Source organism: Galeopterus variegatus, unplaced genomic scaffold, assembly GCF_000696425.1.
Source record: "Galeopterus variegatus unplaced genomic scaffold, G_variegatus-3.0.2 Scaffold271, whole genome shotgun sequence".
NCBI classification, from domain to species: domain Eukaryota; kingdom Metazoa; phylum Chordata; class Mammalia; order Dermoptera; family Cynocephalidae; genus Galeopterus; species Galeopterus variegatus.
In genome coordinates, this window is record NW_007726382.1 from 447,845 (window position 1) to 472,281 (window position 24,437).

The following is a 24,437-nucleotide window of genomic DNA, read 5'->3' on the forward strand; positions in this document are numbered from 1 at the left end:
AAATAAATTAATTAATAAAAAATAAAAAGAAGAAAGGTTAAAAATGAATTCTTTAAACCTCCACCTTAAAATGCTAGGAAAAAAAGAGTAAATTTATTCTAACATTAGAATGGAAATAGTAAAGGTAAGAATAGAAATCAATGAAATAGAAAACAATAGAGAAAAAACAATGAACCCAAATGTTGGTTCTTTGAAAAGATTAGTAAAATCGATAAACCCCTACCTAAATTTATCGGGATAAAAAAAGAGAGAATATACACATGCCAACATCGGGAATGAAAGAAGAGACATTATAACAGAATTTACAGACATTAAAGAATAGTAAGAGGACATTACATAAAACTTTATACCAATAAATGTAACAACCTGGATGAAATGGATATATTTCTTAAAAGACACAAATTCCTAAAGCTGACATGAGATGAAACAGAGCCTGAATGAATAATCCTATATTTGTTAAAGAGATTGAATTAGTAATTTGGCATTACCTAGTAAAGTTGAAATGCACATACCAATACCTCCTGGAGATATGCCTGGAGAAGCTCTTGCGTATGAGTGCCATGAGCATAATGGAATGGTCGTACCAGCATTGTTTATAAGAGCAAAAACCGGGACATAAGATGAAAGTTCATCAAGAGGATCAGTGAGTCGTGGTGTGTTCATACAATGGAAAATGTATAGGAATATAAATGAATGAGCTGTAACTACATACAGCAACATAGATGAATCTCAAACACTGTACAGAATGAAAAAAAAGTTACAGAAGAATGCATACAGAATGACTCCATTTATATAACACTTCAAAAACAGGAAAAACTAAGCAATATATTGTTTAAGGAGACATGTCAAAGTGATGACACCATAAAGAAAAGCAAAGGAATGATAAATACAAAATTCAGTATAGTTAGTACCTGGTTATGGGCAGGATTATGATAGAGAAGTCATTGTAATGTTCTATTTCCTAAGCTGGGGGGCAGGTGCATGGGTGTGCATTTTATTATCATGCTTTAAACTGTATAGGTATACATTATACCTTCTGTCTTATGTGGGTGAGATTGTAAATAATCAAGAACTTAAGAGTAAATAAACAGTGAGGAACTGAAGCTGGTGAGTGCTGAGTATTTTTCCAAGAAGCTTAACTAAAAGCAAAGAAGAGGCCTGAGACTGGGGCTGCTTGTTATTTTTTGCTTAGCAAAGTTGAGCCTGTTTCTGCCTGTGGAGATAAGTCCTGGCTAGTGGAGGGGGTTCCTGCATCAGCAAGGCCACCAGAGGAGCCGTGAAGGGCCAGCTGGGGGCCAGCATGGAGGGTCCGCCTAGAACAGGACAGGACACATCTTCCTCGAAGCCTGGACTCCAGGGGCAGTGTGAGCCGGGTGAAACCATCACCTCTGTCAGGCTGGGCACGTGAAGCCCCTTCTCAGCAGTCGGGAAAAGGAGTCTTTGAGGCCCCCACAGGAGGAAGCACTTTATTATTATTTTTGGCAGGTTGGGGGTAGTGAGAGGTGGAGGTGGGGGAGGGGAAGCAGCCCATGGCCTTGACACCCGGGTAGATGAGAGAATCTCTGGTTCCATGGTCTTCCCCAAGTGGCAGGTGACGAGGGCATATAAATTCCAGGAATAGGGCGTGAGGAAGGCAGGGGGAGCCTCGCACCCCCAGGAATAGTCCAGAGGATTATGTAGCCAACGTTGGGCCAAAGACTGTGAATCAGAAGCTGCACACACACCACTAACCTTGCTCACTGTCAGTCATGGTCGCTAAGCCCTTTCTATCAACTCAAAAGCCAGTGGGGAGCAGGGTGAAGAAATGGCCGACATGTGGATTCTTCTCCTGAACTCTCTGTGCTAACCCCCAGCGCCCCGCCTTCCCCGCTGAGCTCCCACCCTGTCCTGTCTGCCTTTGGCCCCCAGGTATGTAAAGACCTACTTGCTGCCCGACAGATCCTCCCATGGAAAACGCAAGACTAGAGTCCAAAAGAACACGGTGGACCCGACCTTCCAGGAGACCTTGAAGGTACTTGTGGAGTCCTCCCACCCCAGGCTGGGCACCCAGGGCAGAGTCCACTGAGGGTTCCTTCAAACTCTCGGGTCAGTTAAATGTAAGTGTGGACGCCTATACATGGCTGCGGGACTTTGTCAATCAGTGGCAAGTGGATAGAAAATAAATTTCAGCCTTTGTACAGGAAAAGTGCAGAGTCTGCAGGACTTCAGAATGGCTTTTGATTAATGATTTCTGAGAAAACAGTGAAAAAGAACCTCGTTGCCTCTTTGTCTTGGTCTAACAGGGCACAGGGTAATTTTTAAAGTTGGTTTGTCTTGTTGAGTCTTTATGACTATCAGAGAGACGTTCTCAAGCAGGATTCTCTGAAAATTAAACAACCGAGTTACTATCTTGGTGAAAGTTCTCCTTTATTGTAATATCTGACAAACCCAGGTTTCTTCTTCTTTTATGGGGAAAAAAAAGTCATTTTATGAAAAAAATATTCATAAAGGAATTGTTTGGGTTTTCACTTTCTTTGATGCTAAGAAATGTGATTGATGGTTTAGGGCAGAGATGCGGCCTCCTGCTGATTTTGGGCGAAGAGCTGGAGCTGAGGTCTGGCGCATGCAGAGTTGGCTGTGGGGGCCCCAGGCCAGGAGGGCAGCCCGGACCTGTGAGACTGTGCCTGGGCTGGGCAGCCCAGGCACCCCATCGTCTCACGCCATGAAAGCAGACGGCTTTGTCTGCCTTCCCTGGCAGGAGGGGTGTTTGTGAACTGCAAGCCAGGGGCCATCTGGGCAGCTGGCACAGAGCCCCGGCTTCGTTAAATAATAGCCATTGTTTTCTGTGCCCCCGCTGTGACCAAGTGCTTTATATTCCCCAGGAGGAAGGTATTAGAATCCTCATTTGACAACAGGGAAACAGACTAAGAGTACTCAGCAGTACAGCTCAAAGCCTCAATGGCCTGGTGGTCCTTCTCAAAATTTATGTCCATAGAAATCCACTGGGGATTTCTTGAAAAATGCAGATTCTGATTCAGCAGCTGTGGGCGGGGCCTGAGATGCTGTTTCTCCAGCGGGATCCTGGTGCTGCTGAGGCTGGGACTGCACTGCAGAACGTCCCTGGAGACTGGTCTTCAGCTGGTTTTGCTCATGCACCTGCTACAAGAATTTGAAAAACTGTGTACCCCTTCATGCATTTTAAGTTGATATCTAAAATTATGCATCATAAGCTTAATTAAGGTGTTTTGTGCTAAACAGAGGTTTATAGAATGAGATAAAGATGAGAATTGACTATATTTTAGATAAATATTTTTTTTTTCCTTTTTGTCTTTTTTGCGTGTCCGGCAACGGATCGCAACCCTCAGTGCTGCGCCCGTACCGGACCGGGACCGGCAACGGGACCGCAACCCTCGGTGTTGCCCCCACACCTCGCTCAGCCAGTGAGCGGGAACCGGTCTGTATGTGGGATCCGAACCCTCGGCAGGAGTGCCACCGCACTCCCAAGCGGCGCACTGTAGCAGTGCGCCACCAGGCCGGCCCCATTTTAGATAAATATTTAATTGTACAGTTTGATTTTTAAAAGTTTTACCTACCTTATTTAAAATGCATATAGAATCTCAAAGAAATCACTTAAAATTTTTATTCATGGGTTTTAACAAGTATATCGTGAATGTTTTGTAGTCCTGGAGAAACTTTCCAGATACGTTTCAAAGAATCCAATGTTTCTAATGTATTCTAAATTCAGAACATCACAACACAGGTCAGCCTGATCCTTCATAGAAATACCCATAAGATGGAAGAGATGGGAAGATGGGGAAGCTGATCAACCATTTAAAAGTCTCATAGAAAACCAGTATTTCAAATCACCCCTTGGTTTGGCACCCAGGAGGTTGGTGCAACCTGGAGCAGGTCATCAGAGTGAAATTTGGGTGGGTGAGGGCTGTGAGAATGGTCTCCAGCCGGTTCTGAGAAAAATGCATGTGGAAGTTGAGGATCTATAAACAGATCCTCCAAGTTATCTGAGCAGAGTGCTCCTTGGAAAACCTTTCTGGACTCCAGGGAGACTTGTTCCCCCTTTGAGACCACTGTAATGGGGGCCTGGGGAGGATGAAATGAGACACCAGGTGTGGGGGACACTGGTCACTGCCTGCCTTTGTTCCCAGTGGAGTCTGGAGCAGTGTCAGGGTCTGCTGGGGTGGGCCTCATAGACCCAACAGGGCAATGGGAAATAGGTCTTGTTTGAAAAAGCAGATTCAATCACCGGAAGGAATAGTCCTGTTTGTCAGAAAGGGGCGACCTGATGCAAGGAGCCAGGGAGAAGCAGGCAGGCCTGGGTTTCCGAGGGAGTCAGGGGCTGCCCCGCGCACAGAGCAGATGGAGATTAGGGAGCTGCCTGGGGCAGGGCGGACGCAGGGGGTGGCCCACTGCCTGCCACCTGCCCTGTCCTGCCCGCCCTGCCCGCCCAGCCTGCTGGCTCCCAGCTTCCCCTGGAGCAGCTTCATCTCCCAGAGGGCAGCAGACAGGACAGCGAGCTGTCAGTCTGGACTTCACTGATGGGGCCTGCAACTGTGACGGGAATAACCATATTAACTCGGGGTTTGTAGGCAGAGTCTATAGAGTGAGGAATGTGGGCAGAGTGGGAAATGGGCCATGGTCTGCAGGGAAAATGGACTAAAAATCAGCCAACGGCAGTAGAAAAGGGAATGAGACTCAAGAAATTCTTTTTTTTTTTTTTCCTTTTTGTCTTTTTTCGTGACCGGCAACGGATCGCAACCCTCAGTGTCACGCCCGTACCGGACCGGGACTGGCAATGGGATCGCAACCCTCGGTGTTGCACCCGCACCTCGCTCAGCCAGTGAGCGGCCGGTCTGTACGTGGGATCCGAACCCTCGGCGGGAGCGCCGCCGCGCTCCCAAGCGGCACACTGTAGCAGTGCGCCACCGGGCTGTCCCCAGAGACTCAAGAAATTCTAATTTTAATGGCCACAAGCAACCCCAGTGGGGAAGAAAAGGAGGGAGCCGGGGAAGGCCAGCCTGGCCAGGCAGGCCCAGGACGTCAGACGTGAAGACAGAGCCGGGGAGGGCCCCAACAGAGCAGCAGGGACGGTGTGCCCTGACAAACTACTCCCTGCCTTTCCCTATTCTGCTGGGGCAGACAGGGAGGGAGGCGACAGTTCCCGGTTCCTGCTTCATTTCCATCTCGTCCCTCAGCTGGGAAGGCGGCTGCAGGTGGGCAGAGGAGAGGAACCCCGAACAGACAAACTGCATGTCTGCTTTCAGTGGGTGCAAGTGTCCAGCCTCACTGCATGACAGCTGGCCAGAGTGTCACGAGGAGTCAGGGTTCAAGCCCCAAACAAGCCCTAGAGGGGGCAGCTCAGGGCAGAAGACTGGCACAGAGCCCAGGCTGGGCACAGTCGATCTGCACCCTGGCCTGCGCTGGCGGCTTCCAGAAAGGGGATGGTCACTGAATCTGTAGGCTTCTGTTTTTCCATCTGCAAAATGTGATGAGTACTACAGATCTCACAGGATGCTTGTGAAAGCAGAAGAGCAATGTACCTAAAAAGCCTGCTACAAAAAAGGGTTCAATGACTTGTAACTTTTGTTCACTATTGAGAAAATCCAGCTAATAGGCTTACGAGGAGGCTCTCAGAGGCTGAGGTGGAGTTGGTGGCACCTTCAGGAGGACTGTGTGTCACTCACTAGGGGCCTTTGGCCTCCAGTCTCCCTGGGGGCAGGAACTCAGCCTTGGATTGGGGAAGGGGCTTCTCTGTCACTCTTGGGTGTGCTGAGAGCACCTAGCAGGGACAGGGACAGAAGCATCATGTTGGGTGCTGGAGTCCGACACAGGCCTGGCCACATGTGTTGTCCATCAAGGGCAAGCACACCAGGGGAAAGCTCAGGCTTTGCATTTTGAACAAATAAAAAATACTTGTTTCCAATATTTTGGGACAACCACAGCTGGGTACAGTGATAGCCAGATGCAAGTTCAGATGCTGCACTGGCACATATCTTGGCTTGGTTTCCAGGAGCCTCGGGCTGGTCAAGGATCTCATCCCTGTGTTGATCTTAGAAACGGGGGAGGGGACTCAGTGGCTGCCAGGGCTTTCTTAGCCTGTCCCCAGGCAGAGCACTGGGCACTTGGGGTGGGGGAGTGGGGGGAATTCTTCAGAAGAGAGAGACACCTCCCCTTGCACCATACTGCAAGCAGCTTGGCCCACCCTGACCATACCAGGACCCTGGCTGCAGTGGAGTCTGGGGATCAGCCTGTGGGAGGGAGGTATGTGTAGGTCTGGGGAGGTGGGGGCCTGGGAAGTGGGGGCCCAGGAGCTGGCTGACCATCTCTGCTCTGTCTCTGCAGTACCAGGTGGACCTTGCCCAGCTGGTGACCCGGCGGCTGCAGGTCTCTGTGTGGCACCTGGGCATGCTCACCCGTAGGGTGTTTCTTGGAGAAGTGATCATTCCTCTGGCCACGTGGGACTTTGAAGACAGCACAACACGGTCTTTCCGCTGGTATCCGCTCTGGGCCAAGGTGATGTCTGGTTTGGAACTGAGTGTTCCCCACCCCCACCATGAGAACTCACTCACTTTCCAGATCCCAGAAGAGATAACCTACCTGGGAAGGCTTGCAGCCGGGACATAGTGCGGGTTCGCCGGGCCCATTAGCTGTGACTTTAAATAGACACTTCGTAGGCAAGAAAGAGCTCAGCGTCAGCCCTTCCTGGGTGGAGTTAGGCTGAGGTTGTTCTAACCTGCTCAGGGTTGTGCACGTACCCGAACAGCCCTACCCACCGCGCGGCACACAAGCCAGACTGGCTCAGGGCAGCGGGTTCCCCCAGCCCTGCATCACTCAGTGTCAGCCGAGGAGGCCCTGCTTCCCCTGGCCGGCCCTGCTGTGAGGCAGCAGCAGGACAGAGCTGGGCCAGATGAGCTGGGAGAGGTGAGGCTGCCACCCGTGATCCAGGGTCTGCGTCCCCCAGGCCGTGCAGGGAAGAGGGCGGTGGGGCAGATGGCAGCGCTTCTCAGAGTTGCTGCTTTGCACATTTCTGTACCAAGACCCAAGCCTGGGAGATGGTGCGTGTGAGGCCGTGAGGCAGGAGACAACATGGGCTCGTCTTCTCTTTAAGAAACAGCAGCAGGATGTCCCCACCTGTGAGCTGAGGCCACGCAGCACAGTGGGCTGAATCTTCTGCACCAGCCCGGAGGCAGGGCACGAGTGCCCTCTGGCCTCTCTTTTCCTCTCGGAAGCCAGGGCAGCCAGGATCCACGATGCCTGTGCTGGGAAACGTCTCCATAGGGTGAAGCCGAGGGTCCCCAGCCTGGACGCTGCCCGTCCCACCTGCCTGCCACCGTCCTCTCTGCTGAGGAGGGCAGTGCGGCTCCACCATCGCCTTAGACCCTTCTCAGCCTCCACGTGCCAGTAGCCACATGGAACATTTCCCTATCCGGGGTCTGCCAAGACTTCACCTAAGTCCCATCTCCTGCACCGAGCCTTCCCTGACTTTCCCTGCTGGAAGTGAGCTCCCCCTTAGCCCCGGGAGATCAGGGCGCCCTGCCCATCTCCCGGACCTCTTCTGCAGCCGTGGTCCCTCTTGCTTCTGCCCCTGCCACACTGAAGGACAGCCGAGCTCTCTGGTTTCTGTGCCTTCTTCACACTCCCGCCTCAGTCTCCCAGCTCTGTTGTCACTCAGACGAGCATCACCTCCTCCAGGATGCCCTCTCTGACTCCCTGGCATGGGCTCACCCCATCAGAGGATGGATCCCCTACGTGCTTTGCCTCTCCTGGCTTGAAGACAGAGCCTGGAACATCTCTGTCGCCAGCACCTGCCACAGGGCTTGGCATAAGATAGGCCACGACCCCCCCACCCCACCCCCACGCCTGGTGCTAGATCAGGAATTCTCTGACAAGGGTTGGTGCTCGGTTTCTGGAAGCCAAAACCAACAAGGCAGCTTTACCTCATTTGGCACCCAAGGGCCAAGAAGGGAGGCTTTGGTGTAGAAGGAGCTGGCCCGTGCAGGCTCCCAGGGGCGCTGGGCCCTCCACGGTTAATGGGGAGGGAGCTTCTCTGCTGCTGGGATCAGCTGCTGCATGGTGGACTGAATGGATCTAGACACTTCCCAGTACACTTCTGCCCCACTGGGTGCAAAGACTGATTGGATTCAGGATCATCTCCTCTCTGGGTCCTTCCTTCACTCACTTTCTGGCAAAATCACGCATGACCAGAGAAACCACCTCAGTGGCATGGAGGTGTCTTCCATGGGCATTTGGGCAAAGGGGGGCCAGACTTACCACAGCCTAGAGAGCCACCCCCTGTGGCTTTGGGCACAGAGTCTGTGATTCCCTTCAGTCTCCAATGCCTGCGGCAGTCCTTGGCATGGAGGGGTAGCTCGAATCTTTACTGGCCTGAATGGAGTTGATGGGCGGGCCTGACTTATTTTTTTCCAAACTCGGGTTGTGTTCAGGTTTCTTAGGATTATTCTGTGCGAATGGCCAGTGCCCTCTATGCCCCTCTGTTTCCTCAGGCCCATCTACCTCTGGCTTGCTAGGGTGGCCAAGCTCTCTGTCCCCATGATGGTGGTGGTGAGGGTAGGAGTGAAGAGTTGCTGCAGGTGGAGGACGACCAGGCCTACCATGGAAAGGCCCACTCCCTCCCAGGGCTCTCCCAGGCCTGAAGGGTTTTGCAGGGGTGGGGGAGCATTTATGGACAGAGCCAAGACAACCAGAGAAGCCGGGAGGTTCTGGGAGGCTGGGGAATCCTGCCTTTGAGCTCTGCCTCTTGCCCCCAGGCAGAGAAATACGAAGACATTGACAGCGTTGCTCAGAATAATGGAGAACTTGCAGTCCGGGCCAAACTGGTCCTCCCTGCAGGGCCCAGAAAACTCCAGGAGGCTCAAGAAGGTAGGTGACCTCCAGCCCCCTGTACATGTCTGTGTCATTGTCCCCAAAGCCTGGAGCAGCAGGCAGGCTGAGAGGCAGGGCCAAACGTTTTCTAGCATTCCCTTCCTCCTGCCCACTGAATCCCAACACGCTCCCGCCTGGGAAGGGTTCTCTGGAACCCGTAGCCTGAGAGAGAAAGAGTGACCAGGAGCAGTCAGGGCCTTCGATGCCCACCTTACACCTCTGTAAGGACACTGGCCCTTCGGCCTTCATCTCAAGGGGTGGGTTGGACAGTCTCTCCGCTGAAACCGTAGTCCCTCTTGAAGAGGAGATGCTCCATGGCATCGTGCATTATGGATCGGGACTTTGGCTCTGTAGGAAGCAAGAGCCCATCGCAGGGCGCTGGATAGATCCCCCTGCTCCTGGGTCACGTGAGCAGCTGCTGCCCAGCCAGGGAAGTGGATCAAGACAGGTCCTCGAGGACCTTATGGAGATTTACCTTAAACAACATGGAGTGTATGGATCCTGGGAGGGTGGGGAAGGAAGACAGGGGAAAGCGCATGGCCACTGACGGTGTGGTTAGTGACTTCCTATTTGCTGAAAGAGGAAATTCTGCTTTCCAAGCTCACAGGGCCACCAGCAGACCCGCAGTAAGCACCCTAAGGTCATCCCAACCCCCCTAGGATGGGGTCTGGCAGCTCCTACTTTCCCAAGAACCACTGGCTACAACTAGACTAAATCTCCGGCATCTTTTCTCCCCTTGGGTTCCTGTTTACTTTTTGCAGCTTCTGCCTTCCCAGGATTTTAGCAATCTGTCCGTCCTGTTGTCATGTGGGACATTCAGCTGTATGGCATGTGGGAAGGGCCAGAGGAGCCTTCTTCTGTTGGACGCGCTCTTGGGGTCTAAAGGCTGCAACACTCTCAGCTATCAGTTTGTGGGGTGGTGGTGGTGGTGGCGCTGCATGCTAACCTACTGGGAGAAATGGCTTGACAGTAAACACTGTCTTTCCTTGCAGGGATAGGAGCTGAGCCATCACCTAATGGTCAACTCTGTTTGGTAGTGCTGGGAGCCAAGAATTTACCTGTGCGGTCAGATGGCACCTTAAACTCATTTGTTAAGGGGTAGGTATTGGATGCAATCAAATATTATTTATTGACAACCCAGGACACACATGGCATGGTTCTAGAACCTGTAGGGAACAAAAAACGTAAGCCACTTAGTCTTATTTTAACTTTCCTATGAAAATCCCCACATAGCATATTAAAGACACCGATTTCCAAGAACTCATGGGAATTGGACATGCTGAGGCTAGATTTGGAATACATTTTAATCTGAAACTCAAATCTTATCAGCTCTTGCTTTATCAGCAAATTGGTGTTGAAATCGAGCATAAATAGTATTGTGCTCAGTAAACATTTCCTTAGCTTAACATCTCCTCTTGGACTAACAGGAAGATGGATGACTCTCCACATTTCGTTCTTATGTACTCCAGGTGTGTTGGTATCTCCAAAAGCAAAGCAAACACCATTAATTATGATACTGAATTGCTAAATCCCCAGTCATATAATGGAAAACGATGGCCTACGAGCTCAAGGTGGAACTGTGTCCTAATCCTGTTGCTTATCTGTACACCTTGGGCAAGTTCCTTAGCCTTTCTGAATTTATGTTCCTGAGAACAGGGGTAAAAGGAGAGAGCATATTTCTAGCATTTTGGTCCCTGGGCAGTTCCAATGGGCCATGCTTTGGATGACTGTAGGCACACCAGGAATTAAGACGAGGGCCTCAGAATCCCAGCTTACCCTTAGCACCCAATGCAGAGCTCAGTTCTAAGAGAAGCAACCAAGTGGTGTGGTTCCCTTTCTAGTTCATTGCTTAGAATGTTTATCTGGTAGTGGATTTAGCACTTTTCTTAGTGCTTCCAGCCTGCACTTGTGCACACGCAAGAACAAGACACAGAGGCTCTGCGGAGAGCAGTTGTTACAGGGTTTGTATCTATGTTCCTTTCCCAGCTGTCTCACTCTGCCAGACCAACAAAAACTGAGATTGAAGTCCCCAGTCCTGAAGAGGCAAGCGTGTCCCCAGTGGAAACACTCCTTTGTATTCAGTGGTGTAACCACATCTCAGCTGAGGCAATCGAGCTTAGAGCTAACTGTCTGGGACCAGGCTGTCTTTGGCATGAATGACCGCTTGCTGGGGGGAGCCAGACTTGGTTCAAGTAAGTCTGTTTAAGATACTTGTTGGGCCCAAACACCCTTATCCATAGTGATTGTCTTACATGGATACCATGAAAAGAAAATGCTTCCACAGGGCAGCAATTTAACTGGCTTTGAAATTGCCTAACCGCCATAAATGGAAATTCCTAAATCTAGTTCTTACTGCGCAACTGAGCAATAATACAGCAAAGTATTTCGACAATTTAAATCAGATTTAGATCTGCTAAAGAAACAAAATTACAGGCCTCAAAATGGGTGAGGTACAGGATTTGCTTCTGTTTTCAGCATCAATCATAAAAGGATTATTTTCTTAAAGGAAAATATCTTCTTAACCTAAACAAATGGCAATTCAGAAAGTACTTCAGAGTGGGACAGAACAGCAAGCTATTCAGTGCTCCCCAGCAGGGGTTCTGCTAGCACTGTGTGGGGCAGCTCTTTGCTGGGGAGGGCTCCTGCACACTGACCCCTGCCTGCTAGTCTCCAGCAGTGCCCCCAAACATGGTGGCAGAGCACCTGCACACATCTCCATGCACCTCCCACCAAGAACCACTGAAGGCAAATAACTGTTAAATTACAACTTTTCTTTTTTTTTTTTTTCCTTTTTGTCTTTTTTCGTGACCGGCAACGGGATCGCAACCCTCGGTGTCGCGCCCGTACCGCACTCAACCAGTGAGCGGACCGGTCTCCATATGGGATCCGAACCCTCGGCGGGAGCGCCTCCGCGCTCTCAAGCGCCGCACTCTACTGAGTGCGCCACTGGGCCGGCCCTAAATTACAACTTTTCAAGAGGACATTGTCCAAAGCACACCTCATCTTCTAGAACTCTTTTCCACGAACACACCAGCCCCCAGCCTAGCATGGCTGCCACCCACGCTCAGCCAGTCCTCTTGGTGAAGCACCAGCCTACCAAACCTCACTTTGCAGGAAAGGGAGGAGGCTGCAGGCTTGCAGGACCCCCCAGCACTGGAGGATGCCCGAGCACAGCTGCGTCTCAGCAGCAGTTTTGGGGTGTGTGAGGGGGTGGTGGGGAGGTGTCTCTCACTCATCAATGGTTGGCATTTTAACATGGTCTCCAGGTGAGGTGAAATTTTCTTGCTGGTTCTCATTTTTAAAAAGCTGAGGGAAGGGCTGGGGAAGAATCCACACCCACTATCACTAATCTGTCTCACTCACATTACAGAGGGAGAGACGGTTGGCAGCACAGACTCATGCTCACAATCAAACCTCCAGTGGCAGAAAGTTCTTTCCAGCCCCAATTTGTGGATAGACATGACACTCACGCTGCACTGAGAAGGCTCCAGGTTGCAATGGGTGTGTCGAAGCACTGTACACCTGCCGAGGCTGAAGGTTGGCCAAGAAGCAGGTGTGGGGTCACAGCTAGAAAACACCCCTGGGACAGGAGCAATCTCCGTCATTGTGTCATGTGGCTGGAACATCCCTGAACTTCTTTGTGTATATTTAAGTTAAACAGAGCAATTATTGTTACATAAATTAAGTCAGGTAGGTTACCTGTTCTGAGAGTTGTGGAAAGTGGCCAGATTTCAATAAATATTCAAGTTACCCGTGTTGCCCAGTGCTTATTGGATAGTGCAAGTTACACTTTGTTACATGCATTTCAAAGAGGAAAAAGGAGCCCTTCTCTTCCTCTGGGAAAAACTATTTCCAGAGCAGGTGAGCCAAGCCCTGGAGTGCTGGAGAGGCTCCTGGTCTTGGGCTGGTGAGCTCTAATGGTCCCAAGGGCCCCTTTCTGAGCTCTCTCACCCCAACCCGCAAGGAGACACCCACTGCTGCGTCTCGCCTGGCAGAGCTTTTATTTCACATCTGCGGGTGGAACTCATCCGCACGTGATGGCGCAACTGAAAAGGACCGACATGAATGAGCAGAACCAATGGCCGATGCAAGCTGACATTTTAACAGCTAGTCAGTAGAGACTGGAAATAGGTCAGGACAAAGTTCTTCTTGTGGGAACACAGAGGTGATAAACAGGTCGAAAAGAGTCCCTTCATGGCTGGAGTCTGAATGGTCATAACAGTGTGTGTATTTTTCAAAAAGAAGCTTTGACAGAAAATTGAAGTGTGCATAGTCAATTACACGCACAAAGAACACTAAAAGTAAAAAAATCATTTTTACAGATGAGATTACAGCAGTTAATCACTTCATTCCTGCTCTCACCTCACATCAGATCAAGTGCTGTGGTTACATGGTTTTTAAAGGTAATTCTTTTATTATTCTGTAAAAGGTAACAAAATATACAGAACAAAACTTTCCCTTTTTAGAACTAATGTTACAAACCCATATTATCACTTACATATAAATACTATACTCTATAGCTGATCTTTAATTAGGTGTATAAGTCCAACAATGTATTCTACTAATTGTTAAGCAAAAAACCAAACAAAACAAAACCAAAAACATAAAAAGTTTATCCAAGCGTGTCTTCCTAGGCTGTTCATTCTGAATGACCACCGCAGATTTCTGCCAGCTGAACTGAATGACTGCAGGAAGGAAATCATTGTGAGAGAGTGCTTTAGACTCAATTTTCAAAATAATTTTCACCCCTCAAAACACAAATATACAGAGATGGATCCTTCATAGAAATCAAGAACAAATCAACCAATTTGAGCTCATTTTAAATACAGAAAAAGTATGGCACAGATGTAAGCCACGGTGTGGTTTTCTTTAATGGTACTGAATCTTGTATCACACAGGCCAGCATAAAGTTTGTTACTGAGACTTTACAGGTATCTCTCCTTAATTCAATCAGTCCTGCTGTAAGCACAAAACAGGAAGTGATTCAATAATCAGCATAAAAATCAGACCTGTTTGGCACTAAGGTACAGCTGGGAAAAATAAACCAGGGAGGTTTCCACTGGTTCCCAGCCCAGAATATTTCTGCCGGGACAACTGCTCTCTTTTTAAAGGACCTGGGACATGCTGAGGGGGTGCTAGGTTTAGCGTACTGCAGAAACAGCTGAGCCTCGGCAGAGCCTCAGTGCTGGCCGGGCCTCTACATGGCCTCGAACTCGTCGATGCGCTGCTTGGTGTTGCCCTGACGGATCTGCCGCAGCGTCTTGTACTTGTCCCGGCCTTGCCTCATGTTCTCGTTGTGGATGATGTCGTTGTGGGTCCTCTTATTCTCATCTCTGGCCTGGGACAGCTCCTTGCTCAGCATCTGCAAAACGAAGCAGCATCAGTCAGGTCCTCGTCCTCCTGCACACGTCAGTGACCTCATGGCGTCGTGGCTGGGAAATGCAGGACCCCCCCCCTCCCTCCCCGAGGAAAAGTGGGAAAGGCAGGAGAGGGTGCTGGTGGGGACGACTGCTGCGGATGAAAGCCAAGCGAGGCCCCTGGAGAGTTGCGGTGCCCTTCGTGCCCCGCCCTGGCTCACCAGCAGCTGCCGCTGCACACGCTCGTTCTTCTCGGCCTCGGTGATACGCTTCTCCTCGTTGCGGTCACCCAGGATGCCCTCGCTCGACAGCTCGGCGCTGTAGCCCATGGACTCGGCGCCCTCGTCGTGCAGGCCCTCGTGGACATGGTAACTCACTGGCTCGTACATGGGGGGCGGTGGCGGAGGGGGCGCTGTCATCACCAGGTGGAGCTCCTCCTTGGTCTTCACCAGGTCGTCCTGGGCTTCTTTGGCCTTTTAAAAGCAAATTAATAGACGGGTGAGAACTTCCTACCCAGACCCTTGCGTTTGGACCACATTCTTTAAGAAGGGGGCCCACTCTCCTTGCAAAGAGAAGAGGGGCTGTGTCCTCCTCCTCCCGCAGGCGGAGGCAGCACTGACCCCAGCTGCACACTGCTCATCAGAATCACCCCCCGGGCAGGTCTGGGGCTTGTGAGCCTCTGCAGAGTTATAGTTATGTCCACGGCATAAAGGGAGAAACTGATGCCAGAGGCTGAGCATTTTTAAAGTATCCTTTCTTATCCTCTATATGCTGTGAACGTTTTTGGAAAAAATAAAATTAGTTAAGAAGTAAACCCTGCAGCCACGAGCAGCATTTTGGCATGCAGTCTCACGCTATCCTTGTGCGGCCGCTATTTCTCCAACACTTCCGTGCCCATCACCTCAAATCCTTCCAACAGCTTCCTGCTGCACACACCCGATCCCACCCACCTCCTTCCCAGCCCTGCAGATGAGCTCGGTGTGTCTGCTTGGTAACCAGCCTTTCTCGCCTAACACTTCACAGTGAGTACCTTCTCTAAAGCCCTGAGAGCTGCAGTCTTCTGCCTGTAACTTGGGTTGGCAGTGGAAAGAGCAGGGGGAGGCAGCAGGCCAGAGGTGGCCATGTCCCCAGAAAGGGACCAACCCAGGTGCGGAAGCCTCAGGAGAAAGGACAGGCGTGCAGGATTCTGAGCTGGGGATGCGAGTCACACTCAAACCTTCTCAGGGACTGTTTCCTGGAGGCACATGGGAACCACAGATGCACACAAGCTCTGCATGGTTCTCACCATCACTGCAACAATGTATGAAAGCTCTGAGCTGGGTCCTGGTACAAGGTGGGCACTGCCCCCACTGTGCAGTAAGGAAAGTGAGGCTCCTCACCCCTGGGGTCTCGGAGCTGATGAGTGGCACAGCCTAGGCTCTCACCCCAGCCTGGAGACCCCTAGGGTCCCGCATCTTTCCATGGGGCCCCTCTGTATATGCCACCTGTCAGGAGGTCCTATTTTAGGCACTGCAACTCCATTGCAGGTAGCACCCACATAATCGGATTTAAAACTAGTTCCTGATCGGGGGCTGTCTGATTATGGCTGAACCGTTCAGGGTGGTGGGAGCAAAGTGGGTGGAAATGAATAGGCTACTCTTTGTTCCTCTGCTAATCCAGCAGCTGTACTCAAAGTCAAGCACATTCCTGTGGGGATTTCAGTTTCATAGTACGGTTGGTAGTGGCAAGGGGCTGTGAAACATCCCAGAAGTTTCAGGAGGGCCTGCCTGCCGGGCCAGACCCCGCCTGCCAGCCCAACTCCAAGAAGGGCCCCGTGGCAGGCCCGGTGCCAGTGGCTGTGTGGGAGCGGGGCAGCCGCGGGGGTCCCGCTACGCAGACTCACCCTGTGCTGCCACTCTTCAACCTCGTTCTCCTTGCGCCGCCTCGCCTCTTCCAGGAGGGCGATCTTGGCGGTGTACTCTGCAAGCTCTGCAGCCTGGGAGGGAACGCGGAGCTACAGTGAGTGCTAGAATGCTCTCAACAGAGCCCATTTGTGAGCAACCGTGCACCTGTGTTCGTAAAGGGCCTCCATGGGGACACCCCCTGTGCCTCCCACTCTCCTTGCAGCCAACAGGGTCCATCTGTGCCTCCCGTGTCTCTGTGGGACAGGGTACCCGGGTCCACCTCCCTGGCTGGCAGCTCAGACAACAGCACAGCACCCTCCCCACCAGGCGCTTCACACCCTCTGGCAGATCGGCTTACAGCCCCCAGATGAGAATTACTACAAGGCAGGTGTCACTTTTTCAGTCCCCAGAAGCAGAAGCAGCCTCTCTATAATTCAGCATCCTGAAACTCGGGCACTTCCTACCAGCTGCTCCTGGCTCTTTATCTGATCCACCGTCTGCCGTTCCAGCTCCTCCTTGGCCCGCAGTGCGGCCACGCGCTCTGCCTCCAGCCGCTCGGCCTCCTCCTGCGCGTGCCTGCGCTCCTCCTCCAGCCGCAGGGCTCTCTGAACCTGGTCGGAGAGTTCTGCGGGAAAACACCAAGCCAGAGCTGCTCAAGCCCTCAGGCTGGGGCTCTGGAGTCCCACCTTCCATTCCCACCCAAGGGGGAACTGATTGAGGTCACAAAGCGCTAGCCCAAGGAGTTACAGGCTGGTGGGACGTCCTCCTCCTCCTGGGCCTCCATGACAACTTCCTCCAGATGGGCAGGAGCACCATGCAAAGCGGCCACGTCCCTCTCCCCAGAGGGCCTGAGCCTCACACTCCCAGCACTACACTCCTCAGAACTGCCGCTGCTGTGCAGGCATCACTGCCGTCCCCATGCCACCTTGGCACCCCGCTTAGGACACAGCAGTGCCCTGCCAGTGTCTGTAAAGGATGCCAATGAACACAGCCATCTGCCGCCTGGACTGAAAGCCCCTCGAGGGCCAGGACTCGCATGTAACACAATCGACGTGCAGAGAAGACGAGTGTGGATGTGCCGAGGCCCCTGGCTTGCCATCTAGAGGCCAGGGCCAAGGAGCACGGCTCTGCACTCACCAGTGTGCCCGTGGGCACATACTCTGTCTCTTAAACCTTAACACCCTCATCCGGAAGATGGGCAATTCAGTACCTGCCCCAAAGAGGTGTGGGGAAAGTACAAAAGAAAATGTACATAAAACAATGAACAGAAATTAATAAGGTACAGAACTGTTTTCTAGTCCAAATAACTGTTTCATCATTTCTCTGTTACAAGTTTATATTTTTGGGTGTTGTGTTAAAACCAAGACACATATTCTTGGAGAAAGTTTTCCTTGCTGCCTGTGTATATACATACTGAGCCCGTCTCTCTCTGTGGCAACACGTAACTAGACACGCTAAGACTGGGCCCAGCACGCATGCCCACGGGAGGGGTGCTGCTGCCGACCTTTCTCTGCCTTCTTGGTTTTCTGCTCGTAGTCCTGAAGCCGGAGCATCAGCTCCTCCTTCTCGCGCATCATCTGCTCCTTCTCGCGCTCAACAGTCTCTCTCTTTTTCTTCTCCGTTTCCAGCTGTTGCCTGGTACAGGGAAGGAAGGAGGAGGTGTGGGAAGGCTTAGACTCCAGCAGGCAAGTGAGAGACCCACATACTTCGGCAGGTGGGCCAGCCCAGGTCCCCTGGACAAGCAGCTGTGACTCAGTTGTCCCTATGCGGCTGCATGAGGGGCCCAGACCCATGCCCTGGTGGTCTATGACTGAGGGGTGGCAGCCCCTCCCTCCCCCAGCTCCCTGAGGCCGCCCTGCCCTCAGCCCCAGAGCAGCACTACAAGGTAGCTGTCCAGGGCCCATGGCCTCCAGAGCCTCGACGCGTTTGCTGGGTTGGATTCACCAGGCCCTTCTGGTGGGAAATAAGCACAGGGGCCCGACTGTGCTGGCGGGCAGGGCTGTCCTGGGACCCGGGCCGGGAGGACGCAGGCCCCGTTCGCTCAGCCTCCTGGCCGCTCACCTCTCCAGCTGCTTCTGGTGCTTCTCCTCCCGGGCCTGGGCCTTCATCTGCTGCACCTCGATGGTGTCGGGCTTCCTGCGGCGCATGTACAGCTCGTGGTTCCCCATGCAGAGCTGCAGGATCCGCTTGTTAATTCTCAGGCGGGGGGCGTAGAACACAAAGTCCTACAAACAGAAGAGGGTGACTCAGACTCGGGAACCCCTTCGTTTGGCTTTCTTTCTCCAAAACCGTACTTCACAAAGTTCTAGATCCTCTTCTCAAAGGACAAACATAACAGAGAACAGAGGCCAGAAACACAAGTTCTCAGTAGTGGGGATGTGTACTGTCTGGGACAAGAGTGTGTACAGACTGTGTGTACACGGTCTGAATATGCATGAGTGCAAGCACGTGTGTGTGCACGTGAGAGCATGTGCACATGTGTGGGGCCTGTCAGTTCGCACATATTTGTGCGGGTGTGCATGTGTGTGTGCACATGTGGTCTGTGTAGGTGCCCACGTGTGCTGTCTGTGCGTAGGTGTGCAGGTGCATGAGTATGTGCGTGGTCTTTGCGTGTGTGTGCATGCACACTGACAGAGTTAGACAGCTTTTCCCAGGCGAGGTCACTCTTGGCCTTGGGAGCCACATTACCATTGGAGTCCACGCGCTGCCTGCTCTTCCAGGGTACCATCTTTTGCTGTCTTCTCCAGCCCCCCATTCTTGCCTGGACTGCATCAGTGTCTCCTATTTCGCTTCCTGTCCCCTCTGCACAGCTTTTCTTCTCCCACGCCACTACCAGCACATGGGGCGCCTTCATTGTCAGCCTGTAAGCCCCAGGGCGAGCTCCACAACCTGCACCCGGCACACTCCAAGGCCTTCTAGTTGGGCCCCAGCCTCCCCCCGTTCACCTGAACCGCACTCTCTCATCCCTGGGAGCATTCCCTATATCCTTGGAATGTCATCATCTCACCACAGCTAGCCCAGGATGCCAGCCCTGCTCCATGTCCCGCTGTACTCGACGGAGGTGGCCACCTCAGTGTCACTAGCATTTCCCTCCCCTTAGACCATCAGCTCATTCCTCTCTACCTTCCCAGGACCAGACTGATGCTAAGTGTCTGTGGTGCTCAGTGAACACTGTTCACACAGCACTGTCCCGTGTGAGCCCCACGACCTGGAACAGGTCACTCCATCACTCAGCCCTGCTGTCCTCAGCTTTAAAATGGGCATTGTTGTGAAGATTAGGATAAGAATGTTTAAAAGGAACCTGGAGCAGTGTGTAACACAGTAAGCACTGGCTGATACACAAAGTGGCCACTCACAGACCGCAAGGTGCCCTACAGAACCACCTCGAGAAGCCTTCTGGAAAAGGAAAGCAGAATCACAGCATTCAGGAATCTATGCCTGGTGATGGGAAATTCAGGGCACAGGTGACAGACAATCCTGGTTCCCAGCCTCCTTGTGGCTGCTGTAATCTACTTAGGGACAGGAGAAGGAATATGGTTCAAAAACACTCATTAAAAGTTATTTTTAAATGTCCTCCTGCTTCCTCTTAACCGCGGGGCCTTGGGCATCCAGGTTCTGACCATTTAGAATAGGGAAAGAGTGGTTGAGACAGAGAAACTACACATGCCTCAGCAACTTCCAAGACCTATGTGGACATTGTGTGCCGGGCAAGTGAATTGTGTTTAAGAAGAATCTATTTAGCTTCTCAGTCTTCTCATCTGTTCCAGAAATCCTGGGCAAGAGGGTGATGCCCGGCCCCAAGAGCTCATGAACTTCCTGGGTGGGGCTCTCTTTGGGGTTTCACCCACTTTTTATTAAGTCATCGGGTTTCCCAGGGAGGAGTCGCAGAGCTGAGACACACAGGAGTTATTACCCACCTATCCCTTATTACACAAGAGAAAACCATCTAGTATGCCGGCTTCCCAGGCACACTACCGAACAGGTCCTGCCTGTGACTCAGAAAGGTCTGCAGAGAATCGTAGATGAGTACCAACTGCCCTTTAGAAATCAATCATTTACAACTCAAGGGACTGTAACTGCAGGTCAACAGATGTGAGGATCTCCTCTCCTCTTCCTTCCCTGGGAGACAGGTCCTGTAAGCAACTGGCAAACAATTTGAGAACTTAGCGAGTCTACTGCTTTACTGCTTAGCGGGGTGAGGGGAGAAAAGGTGGGGGCAGAGGAGTAGGAAATGTCACCCCTTCCTTGCCTCTGAAGGAAGCCAGTTTGACTTTGAGTTAAAAACAAACAAAAATCATATTTAAAGATTTCTAAATCCAAGCCCCCAACCTGTGCCTCCTAATGCAAAACCCCAACATGACAAGCCCTGGGGCAGGTTTTCTAAACTGGCAGAGAATCAGTATCCTGAAAATAGCAACCAGGCATAAGTGAAGTTCCTGGAAAGCAAACCTGAGACCCTGTGAATGCAGGAGACAGGAGGAAGGGAAGAGCAGCCTTCACTCCCGAGGCCACGGCAGCTGAGGGGGAAGCTGGGTATTTTCAATGCTTCAAAAGCTGTTAGAGTGTTGCCTGAGAGCCCTGGACTTTTCCATAAGACCACAGGCAAAGAAGGCAGCTGTCTCAGCCCCTCACAGGGCCACCAGGGCAGGCTGCTTGTGTCAGCCACGTTTAAGGTCCTACCCAGAGTCAATATGGCCCCAAACTGCCATATGCACCTTGGCAGGGAAGAGAGACTGGCTTTTAAAAAGGAGACGCCTGGCTTTCGTGGGCAGGACTGGACAAAGGCTCATTGGTGAGTTTCCTTGAAACTACCAGGGTGCGAGTGTCTCCCCCAGTCAACACAGATAAGGAATCCCACACCTTGTTGACTTTTGGGGTTTCTTCTTTTATGTACAAGTTTAAAATTGAAATTTTTACTTTCTTCTGCCCAAAGTGCAAAGACTGAGGCCAGGCAGTGCTGTGGGGAGCCCTGGTGAGGTGTGGGGGATCTTCAACCAGTTCCTCCCATGGCACTGCCATCCCCCAGGCAAATGCTGCCTTGGCAACGAGGCCTCCTCCACCAAACCTATGTGAAGTGACCACACGTCCCCCCTCTATCTTTCCATCTCCTTATCCTACCTTAGTTTTGAATCACAACTGCGTGGTTAAATTCACGAGCAGGGAGCATACTGTTTGACTTTTCACCCCCTTCTTCTGCTAGAATGTGGCCCTTGTGACGGTGGGGACTTTGTCTTGTTCGTGCTGTACACACAATCCTAGAACAGTGCCTGGCACACAGCATGCAACCGAAGGTTTCCTTCTTAAGTGATGACTCCACATAAAGCTACACACCGATTCAACCAGATGCACTGCAATGGCCTCTGCTTGGGATTTTATAATTATGAAGTATTCTTCAGCTTTTCAAAAGCTAAACTTACACCAAATTAAGAAACACACACACAATCTAATTCTTAAACAGTCTAGTCCCGAGTTTCTGCTCTACTGTTAGTCAAATTCCTAAAAAAAGAGTTCTGAAAAACTGATAGCATCAACTGGGTAGATAGTGGCCTGTCATGAGAAATGTCAGAATTCTACTGCTGCTCTAACTGTGCCAATCTCCCTGCTCATGTAACGCGGGTACACTATGACCCTCGGTTTGTGATGCTGTGTATTAACGTGAACTGCTACCATGGAGCTTGAGAGTCTGTATTAAACACTAGTTTAATTTTAAATAAGTGCGCAACTCCCCGTGGAGGAGACGTCCAGAGTGTACAAACAGCAGGAAACGTTTTCAATAAAGCAGAAAATACTTTCACAAACAAGGTCAGGACCTGCTGATTTTAAATTATGCTGGGCTAACTCATATGTGAGGAAAAGTCATTGGACAATAACGCCACACACTGCTCTAAGTGGGCCTACCGTCCCTAGGCAGTGCCAATCCCACGGGGATAACAGACCCCCCAGGGATGGGCTGCAGCCCGTGTCTGCTCTCTAAGCTTAACACTGTAACTAAGGAACAAAAATTACATGAGAACACAAAGTCCTTTCCAGACCATAATTGAGGAAAATTCAGAACAGGCTCTAAGAAGGATAACAGAGCTTCCTCAAATAGTAATATTTTTAAGAATCAGATTCTGGTTAGAAAACAACCCTTGCCCATTCCGCCACACTACGTTATGTGCCTATGTCTTAAATGTTCTGAGCGAACAGCTGAAAGTTTAAATGTCGGCAGAATGAATAAACTAAAATGAAATTCCACTGTGCACTGGTCTTAGCAATTGTTAGCTAACAATATTCTCCAAATTCCAGGACGTGAAGTGTGGTCCCTTTCCTAGCCAAGTCCTCCCAAGATGACTGCCTGCCAGTCCCATGTGTGTGACAGGACCTTTCCACATCAGCACTGATGTGAAGTGCCCAAGTGAAGACCATGTGACAGGGCAGAGCGAGGGTACAAAAGAAGCACAGGTGTCTACCTGCATGACAGAGAAGGCGAGGTAGACATCAAACTATGGGCACTAGCAATGCTTTGGGTACAAGTCTGACTTTCTTAACTTGGGTGAGTTTCAGGACAGCTCTGAAAGTCAAAGTCCAGTCCTTCAGACTGGCAGGTCTCATCATCTGTCCTCCAGCGGGTACAGGGAGAGCCCCCACACCCAGGGATGCAGGCTGGCTCTCCACATGAACATCCCACAAGCCTGGCATGCCACACCAGAAACAATATTTTAGGAAATGCTTATCATTTGGCAAAGGTCAATAACCCTGAGCTGCCCTTTTCTCTGTAAGGAATGAAAACCATTTGAAAACTTAGGCTGCAGAGCCAGCTAGCTTTTGACAGACACCTGGTCTCTACTACACGCTCCCACAGCAAGCATCAGTTGCAGGGCCCACGGGCTCCTCGACTCTCGGTGCAACCCGCTGACAATTCTTTTCCCCACACAGACAGGGAATTCTGGTATCATGGGCTCCCTGTCACATAGAGAAACCTGAGTGTGATCCTGAAAACTCATTTAACTAGAAGAATAAAAACAGAACTCCTATGTAGAATCCATCTGAACTTACAGGCGCCTTCTTGTCGATGGGCTTAATGACAAACTTTTTGTCATTGAAAGAGATGTTCCTGATTTCACTCCAAGGGAAGCCAATCTTCGGGGTCAACCTGAAGTTTTTAAAAAAAAAAAAAAAAGAGGTGGGATTAGATGTGCATATATATGCATGTGTGTTTGGATTGGCTAAGACAGGTTTGCAAACCATCTTAATTTCTATTAGTTCAATGTAAAAAAATATAAAGCTAGCCCAGGCAGCATAATATATGATACATATTATTATCAAATAGTTCCTGCCTATCCTAGGTTACGTCAAGTGGCTGTTTGTAAGGCATCTGTGACCTTGATATATTCCCATTTACTTCACTTTTTCTCGGTTTCAAGCATCTAACTGCATCTGGTCACCCGGGCTGGTGATCTTGGGGCTGGCTGTGATCCTAACCAGGTGTGTCCTTCACGTGAAGTCTCTTGCCGGCATTTTCTGCCACTCCTCCCTGCACCCCCTCCTTACCCTGCCCCCGACTACCAGAGCCTAGCCAACTTCCTTGCTGCGAGAACCTCCCCTTTCAGTCTGCCTGATTCATTTCCTTCCTATCAGTCCATCCATCCCCTTCTTTAAATGTGTCAACAGTCCCTAGCCATCTAATCCAGCCCCAAACTCCCTGGTTTAAACCCAGCCTTTCAACACAAGGTCCCGGTCATCCCTCCTTCCTGGCCCCTCCCAGGCCTGCTCACTCCCTCGACAGCCTCTCTGCTCTCAGCACGCAGGCTCTGCCGCCGCACAAACTGCTCTCTTAGTGTTATGCCAGTTGCTTCAGTATTATTTAGCTTTATGAAAACGAGCCCGGCTTGTGTGTTGTGTACATACCACTCAGAGCAGCTGCTCACTACCAGCAACGGACAAGGGCTTGCTCAGATTCTGCTCCTCTGGTTCCATCCTAGGGATGCGTGTTCCCTGGCTGGCCAGACGCCTTCTCGTGTCACCCTTTGATTTCCAGGAGGGCCGCAGATGACATGCCCCAATGAAAGCCCCACCCGGTCCTACTTGATCAATGCTAGGCCACTACTGGCCCGAACTCTAGCATTCCTGGGCAAGTTCATCATGTGGTTTCAAGACCACGTTGCTCTACCCACTTCATGCTTCCCCTTCTAGTCTTCATTTCCTCCACCCTATTCTTTCAACACATTTTACCAGGGATAATACCATTCTAGAAGTAATGGTAGATCCTCAAACTACCACCCAAGGATACTGCCATCAAAAACAACCCCTTCCCACATCCCATAAAATCTTTTATTTT

General features: G+C 51.0%; 2 protein-coding genes across 4 annotated transcripts in view; one reads left to right on the plus strand and one right to left on the minus strand.

Moving 5' to 3' along the window:
* Window positions 1-12,456, plus strand: part of SYTL3 (synaptotagmin-like 3) — a 74,485-nt gene extending 62,029 nt beyond the window's left edge. For 2 of the 3 annotated variants that reach the window (XM_008566835.1, XM_008566836.1), the window contains 6 exons: window positions 1,909-2,011; window positions 6,337-6,507; window positions 8,763-8,874; window positions 9,876-9,975; window positions 10,864-11,069; window positions 12,248-12,456. In XM_008566835.1, the coding sequence (XP_008565057.1) occupies window positions 1,909-2,011; window positions 6,337-6,507; window positions 8,763-8,874; window positions 9,876-9,975; window positions 10,864-11,069; window positions 12,248-12,357 (802 nt within the window). In that variant the 3' untranslated portion in view covers window positions 12,358-12,456. Of the gene's footprint in view, window positions 1-1,908; window positions 2,012-6,336; window positions 6,508-8,762; window positions 8,875-9,869; window positions 9,976-10,863; window positions 11,070-12,247 lie in introns of all 3 variants that reach the window. The other variant, XM_008566834.1, reaches the window with a different exon arrangement.
* A 405-nt stretch (window positions 12,457-12,861) lies between these two features.
* The window catches only part of EZR (ezrin), a 48,261-nt gene continuing 36,685 nt past the window's right edge, over window positions 12,862-24,437 (minus strand). The window contains exons 7-13 of the mRNA XM_008566837.1: window positions 23,156-23,252; window positions 18,179-18,342; window positions 17,622-17,752; window positions 16,582-16,742; window positions 16,117-16,209; window positions 14,456-14,707; window positions 12,862-14,239 (exon numbers count right to left, since the gene is read on the minus strand). Coding sequence (XP_008565059.1) covers window positions 14,075-14,239; window positions 14,456-14,707; window positions 16,117-16,209; window positions 16,582-16,742; window positions 17,622-17,752; window positions 18,179-18,342; window positions 23,156-23,252 — 1,063 coding nt within the window. The 3' untranslated portion in view covers window positions 12,862-14,074. The remainder of the gene's footprint in view (window positions 14,240-14,455; window positions 14,708-16,116; window positions 16,210-16,581; window positions 16,743-17,621; window positions 17,753-18,178; window positions 18,343-23,155; window positions 23,253-24,437) is intronic.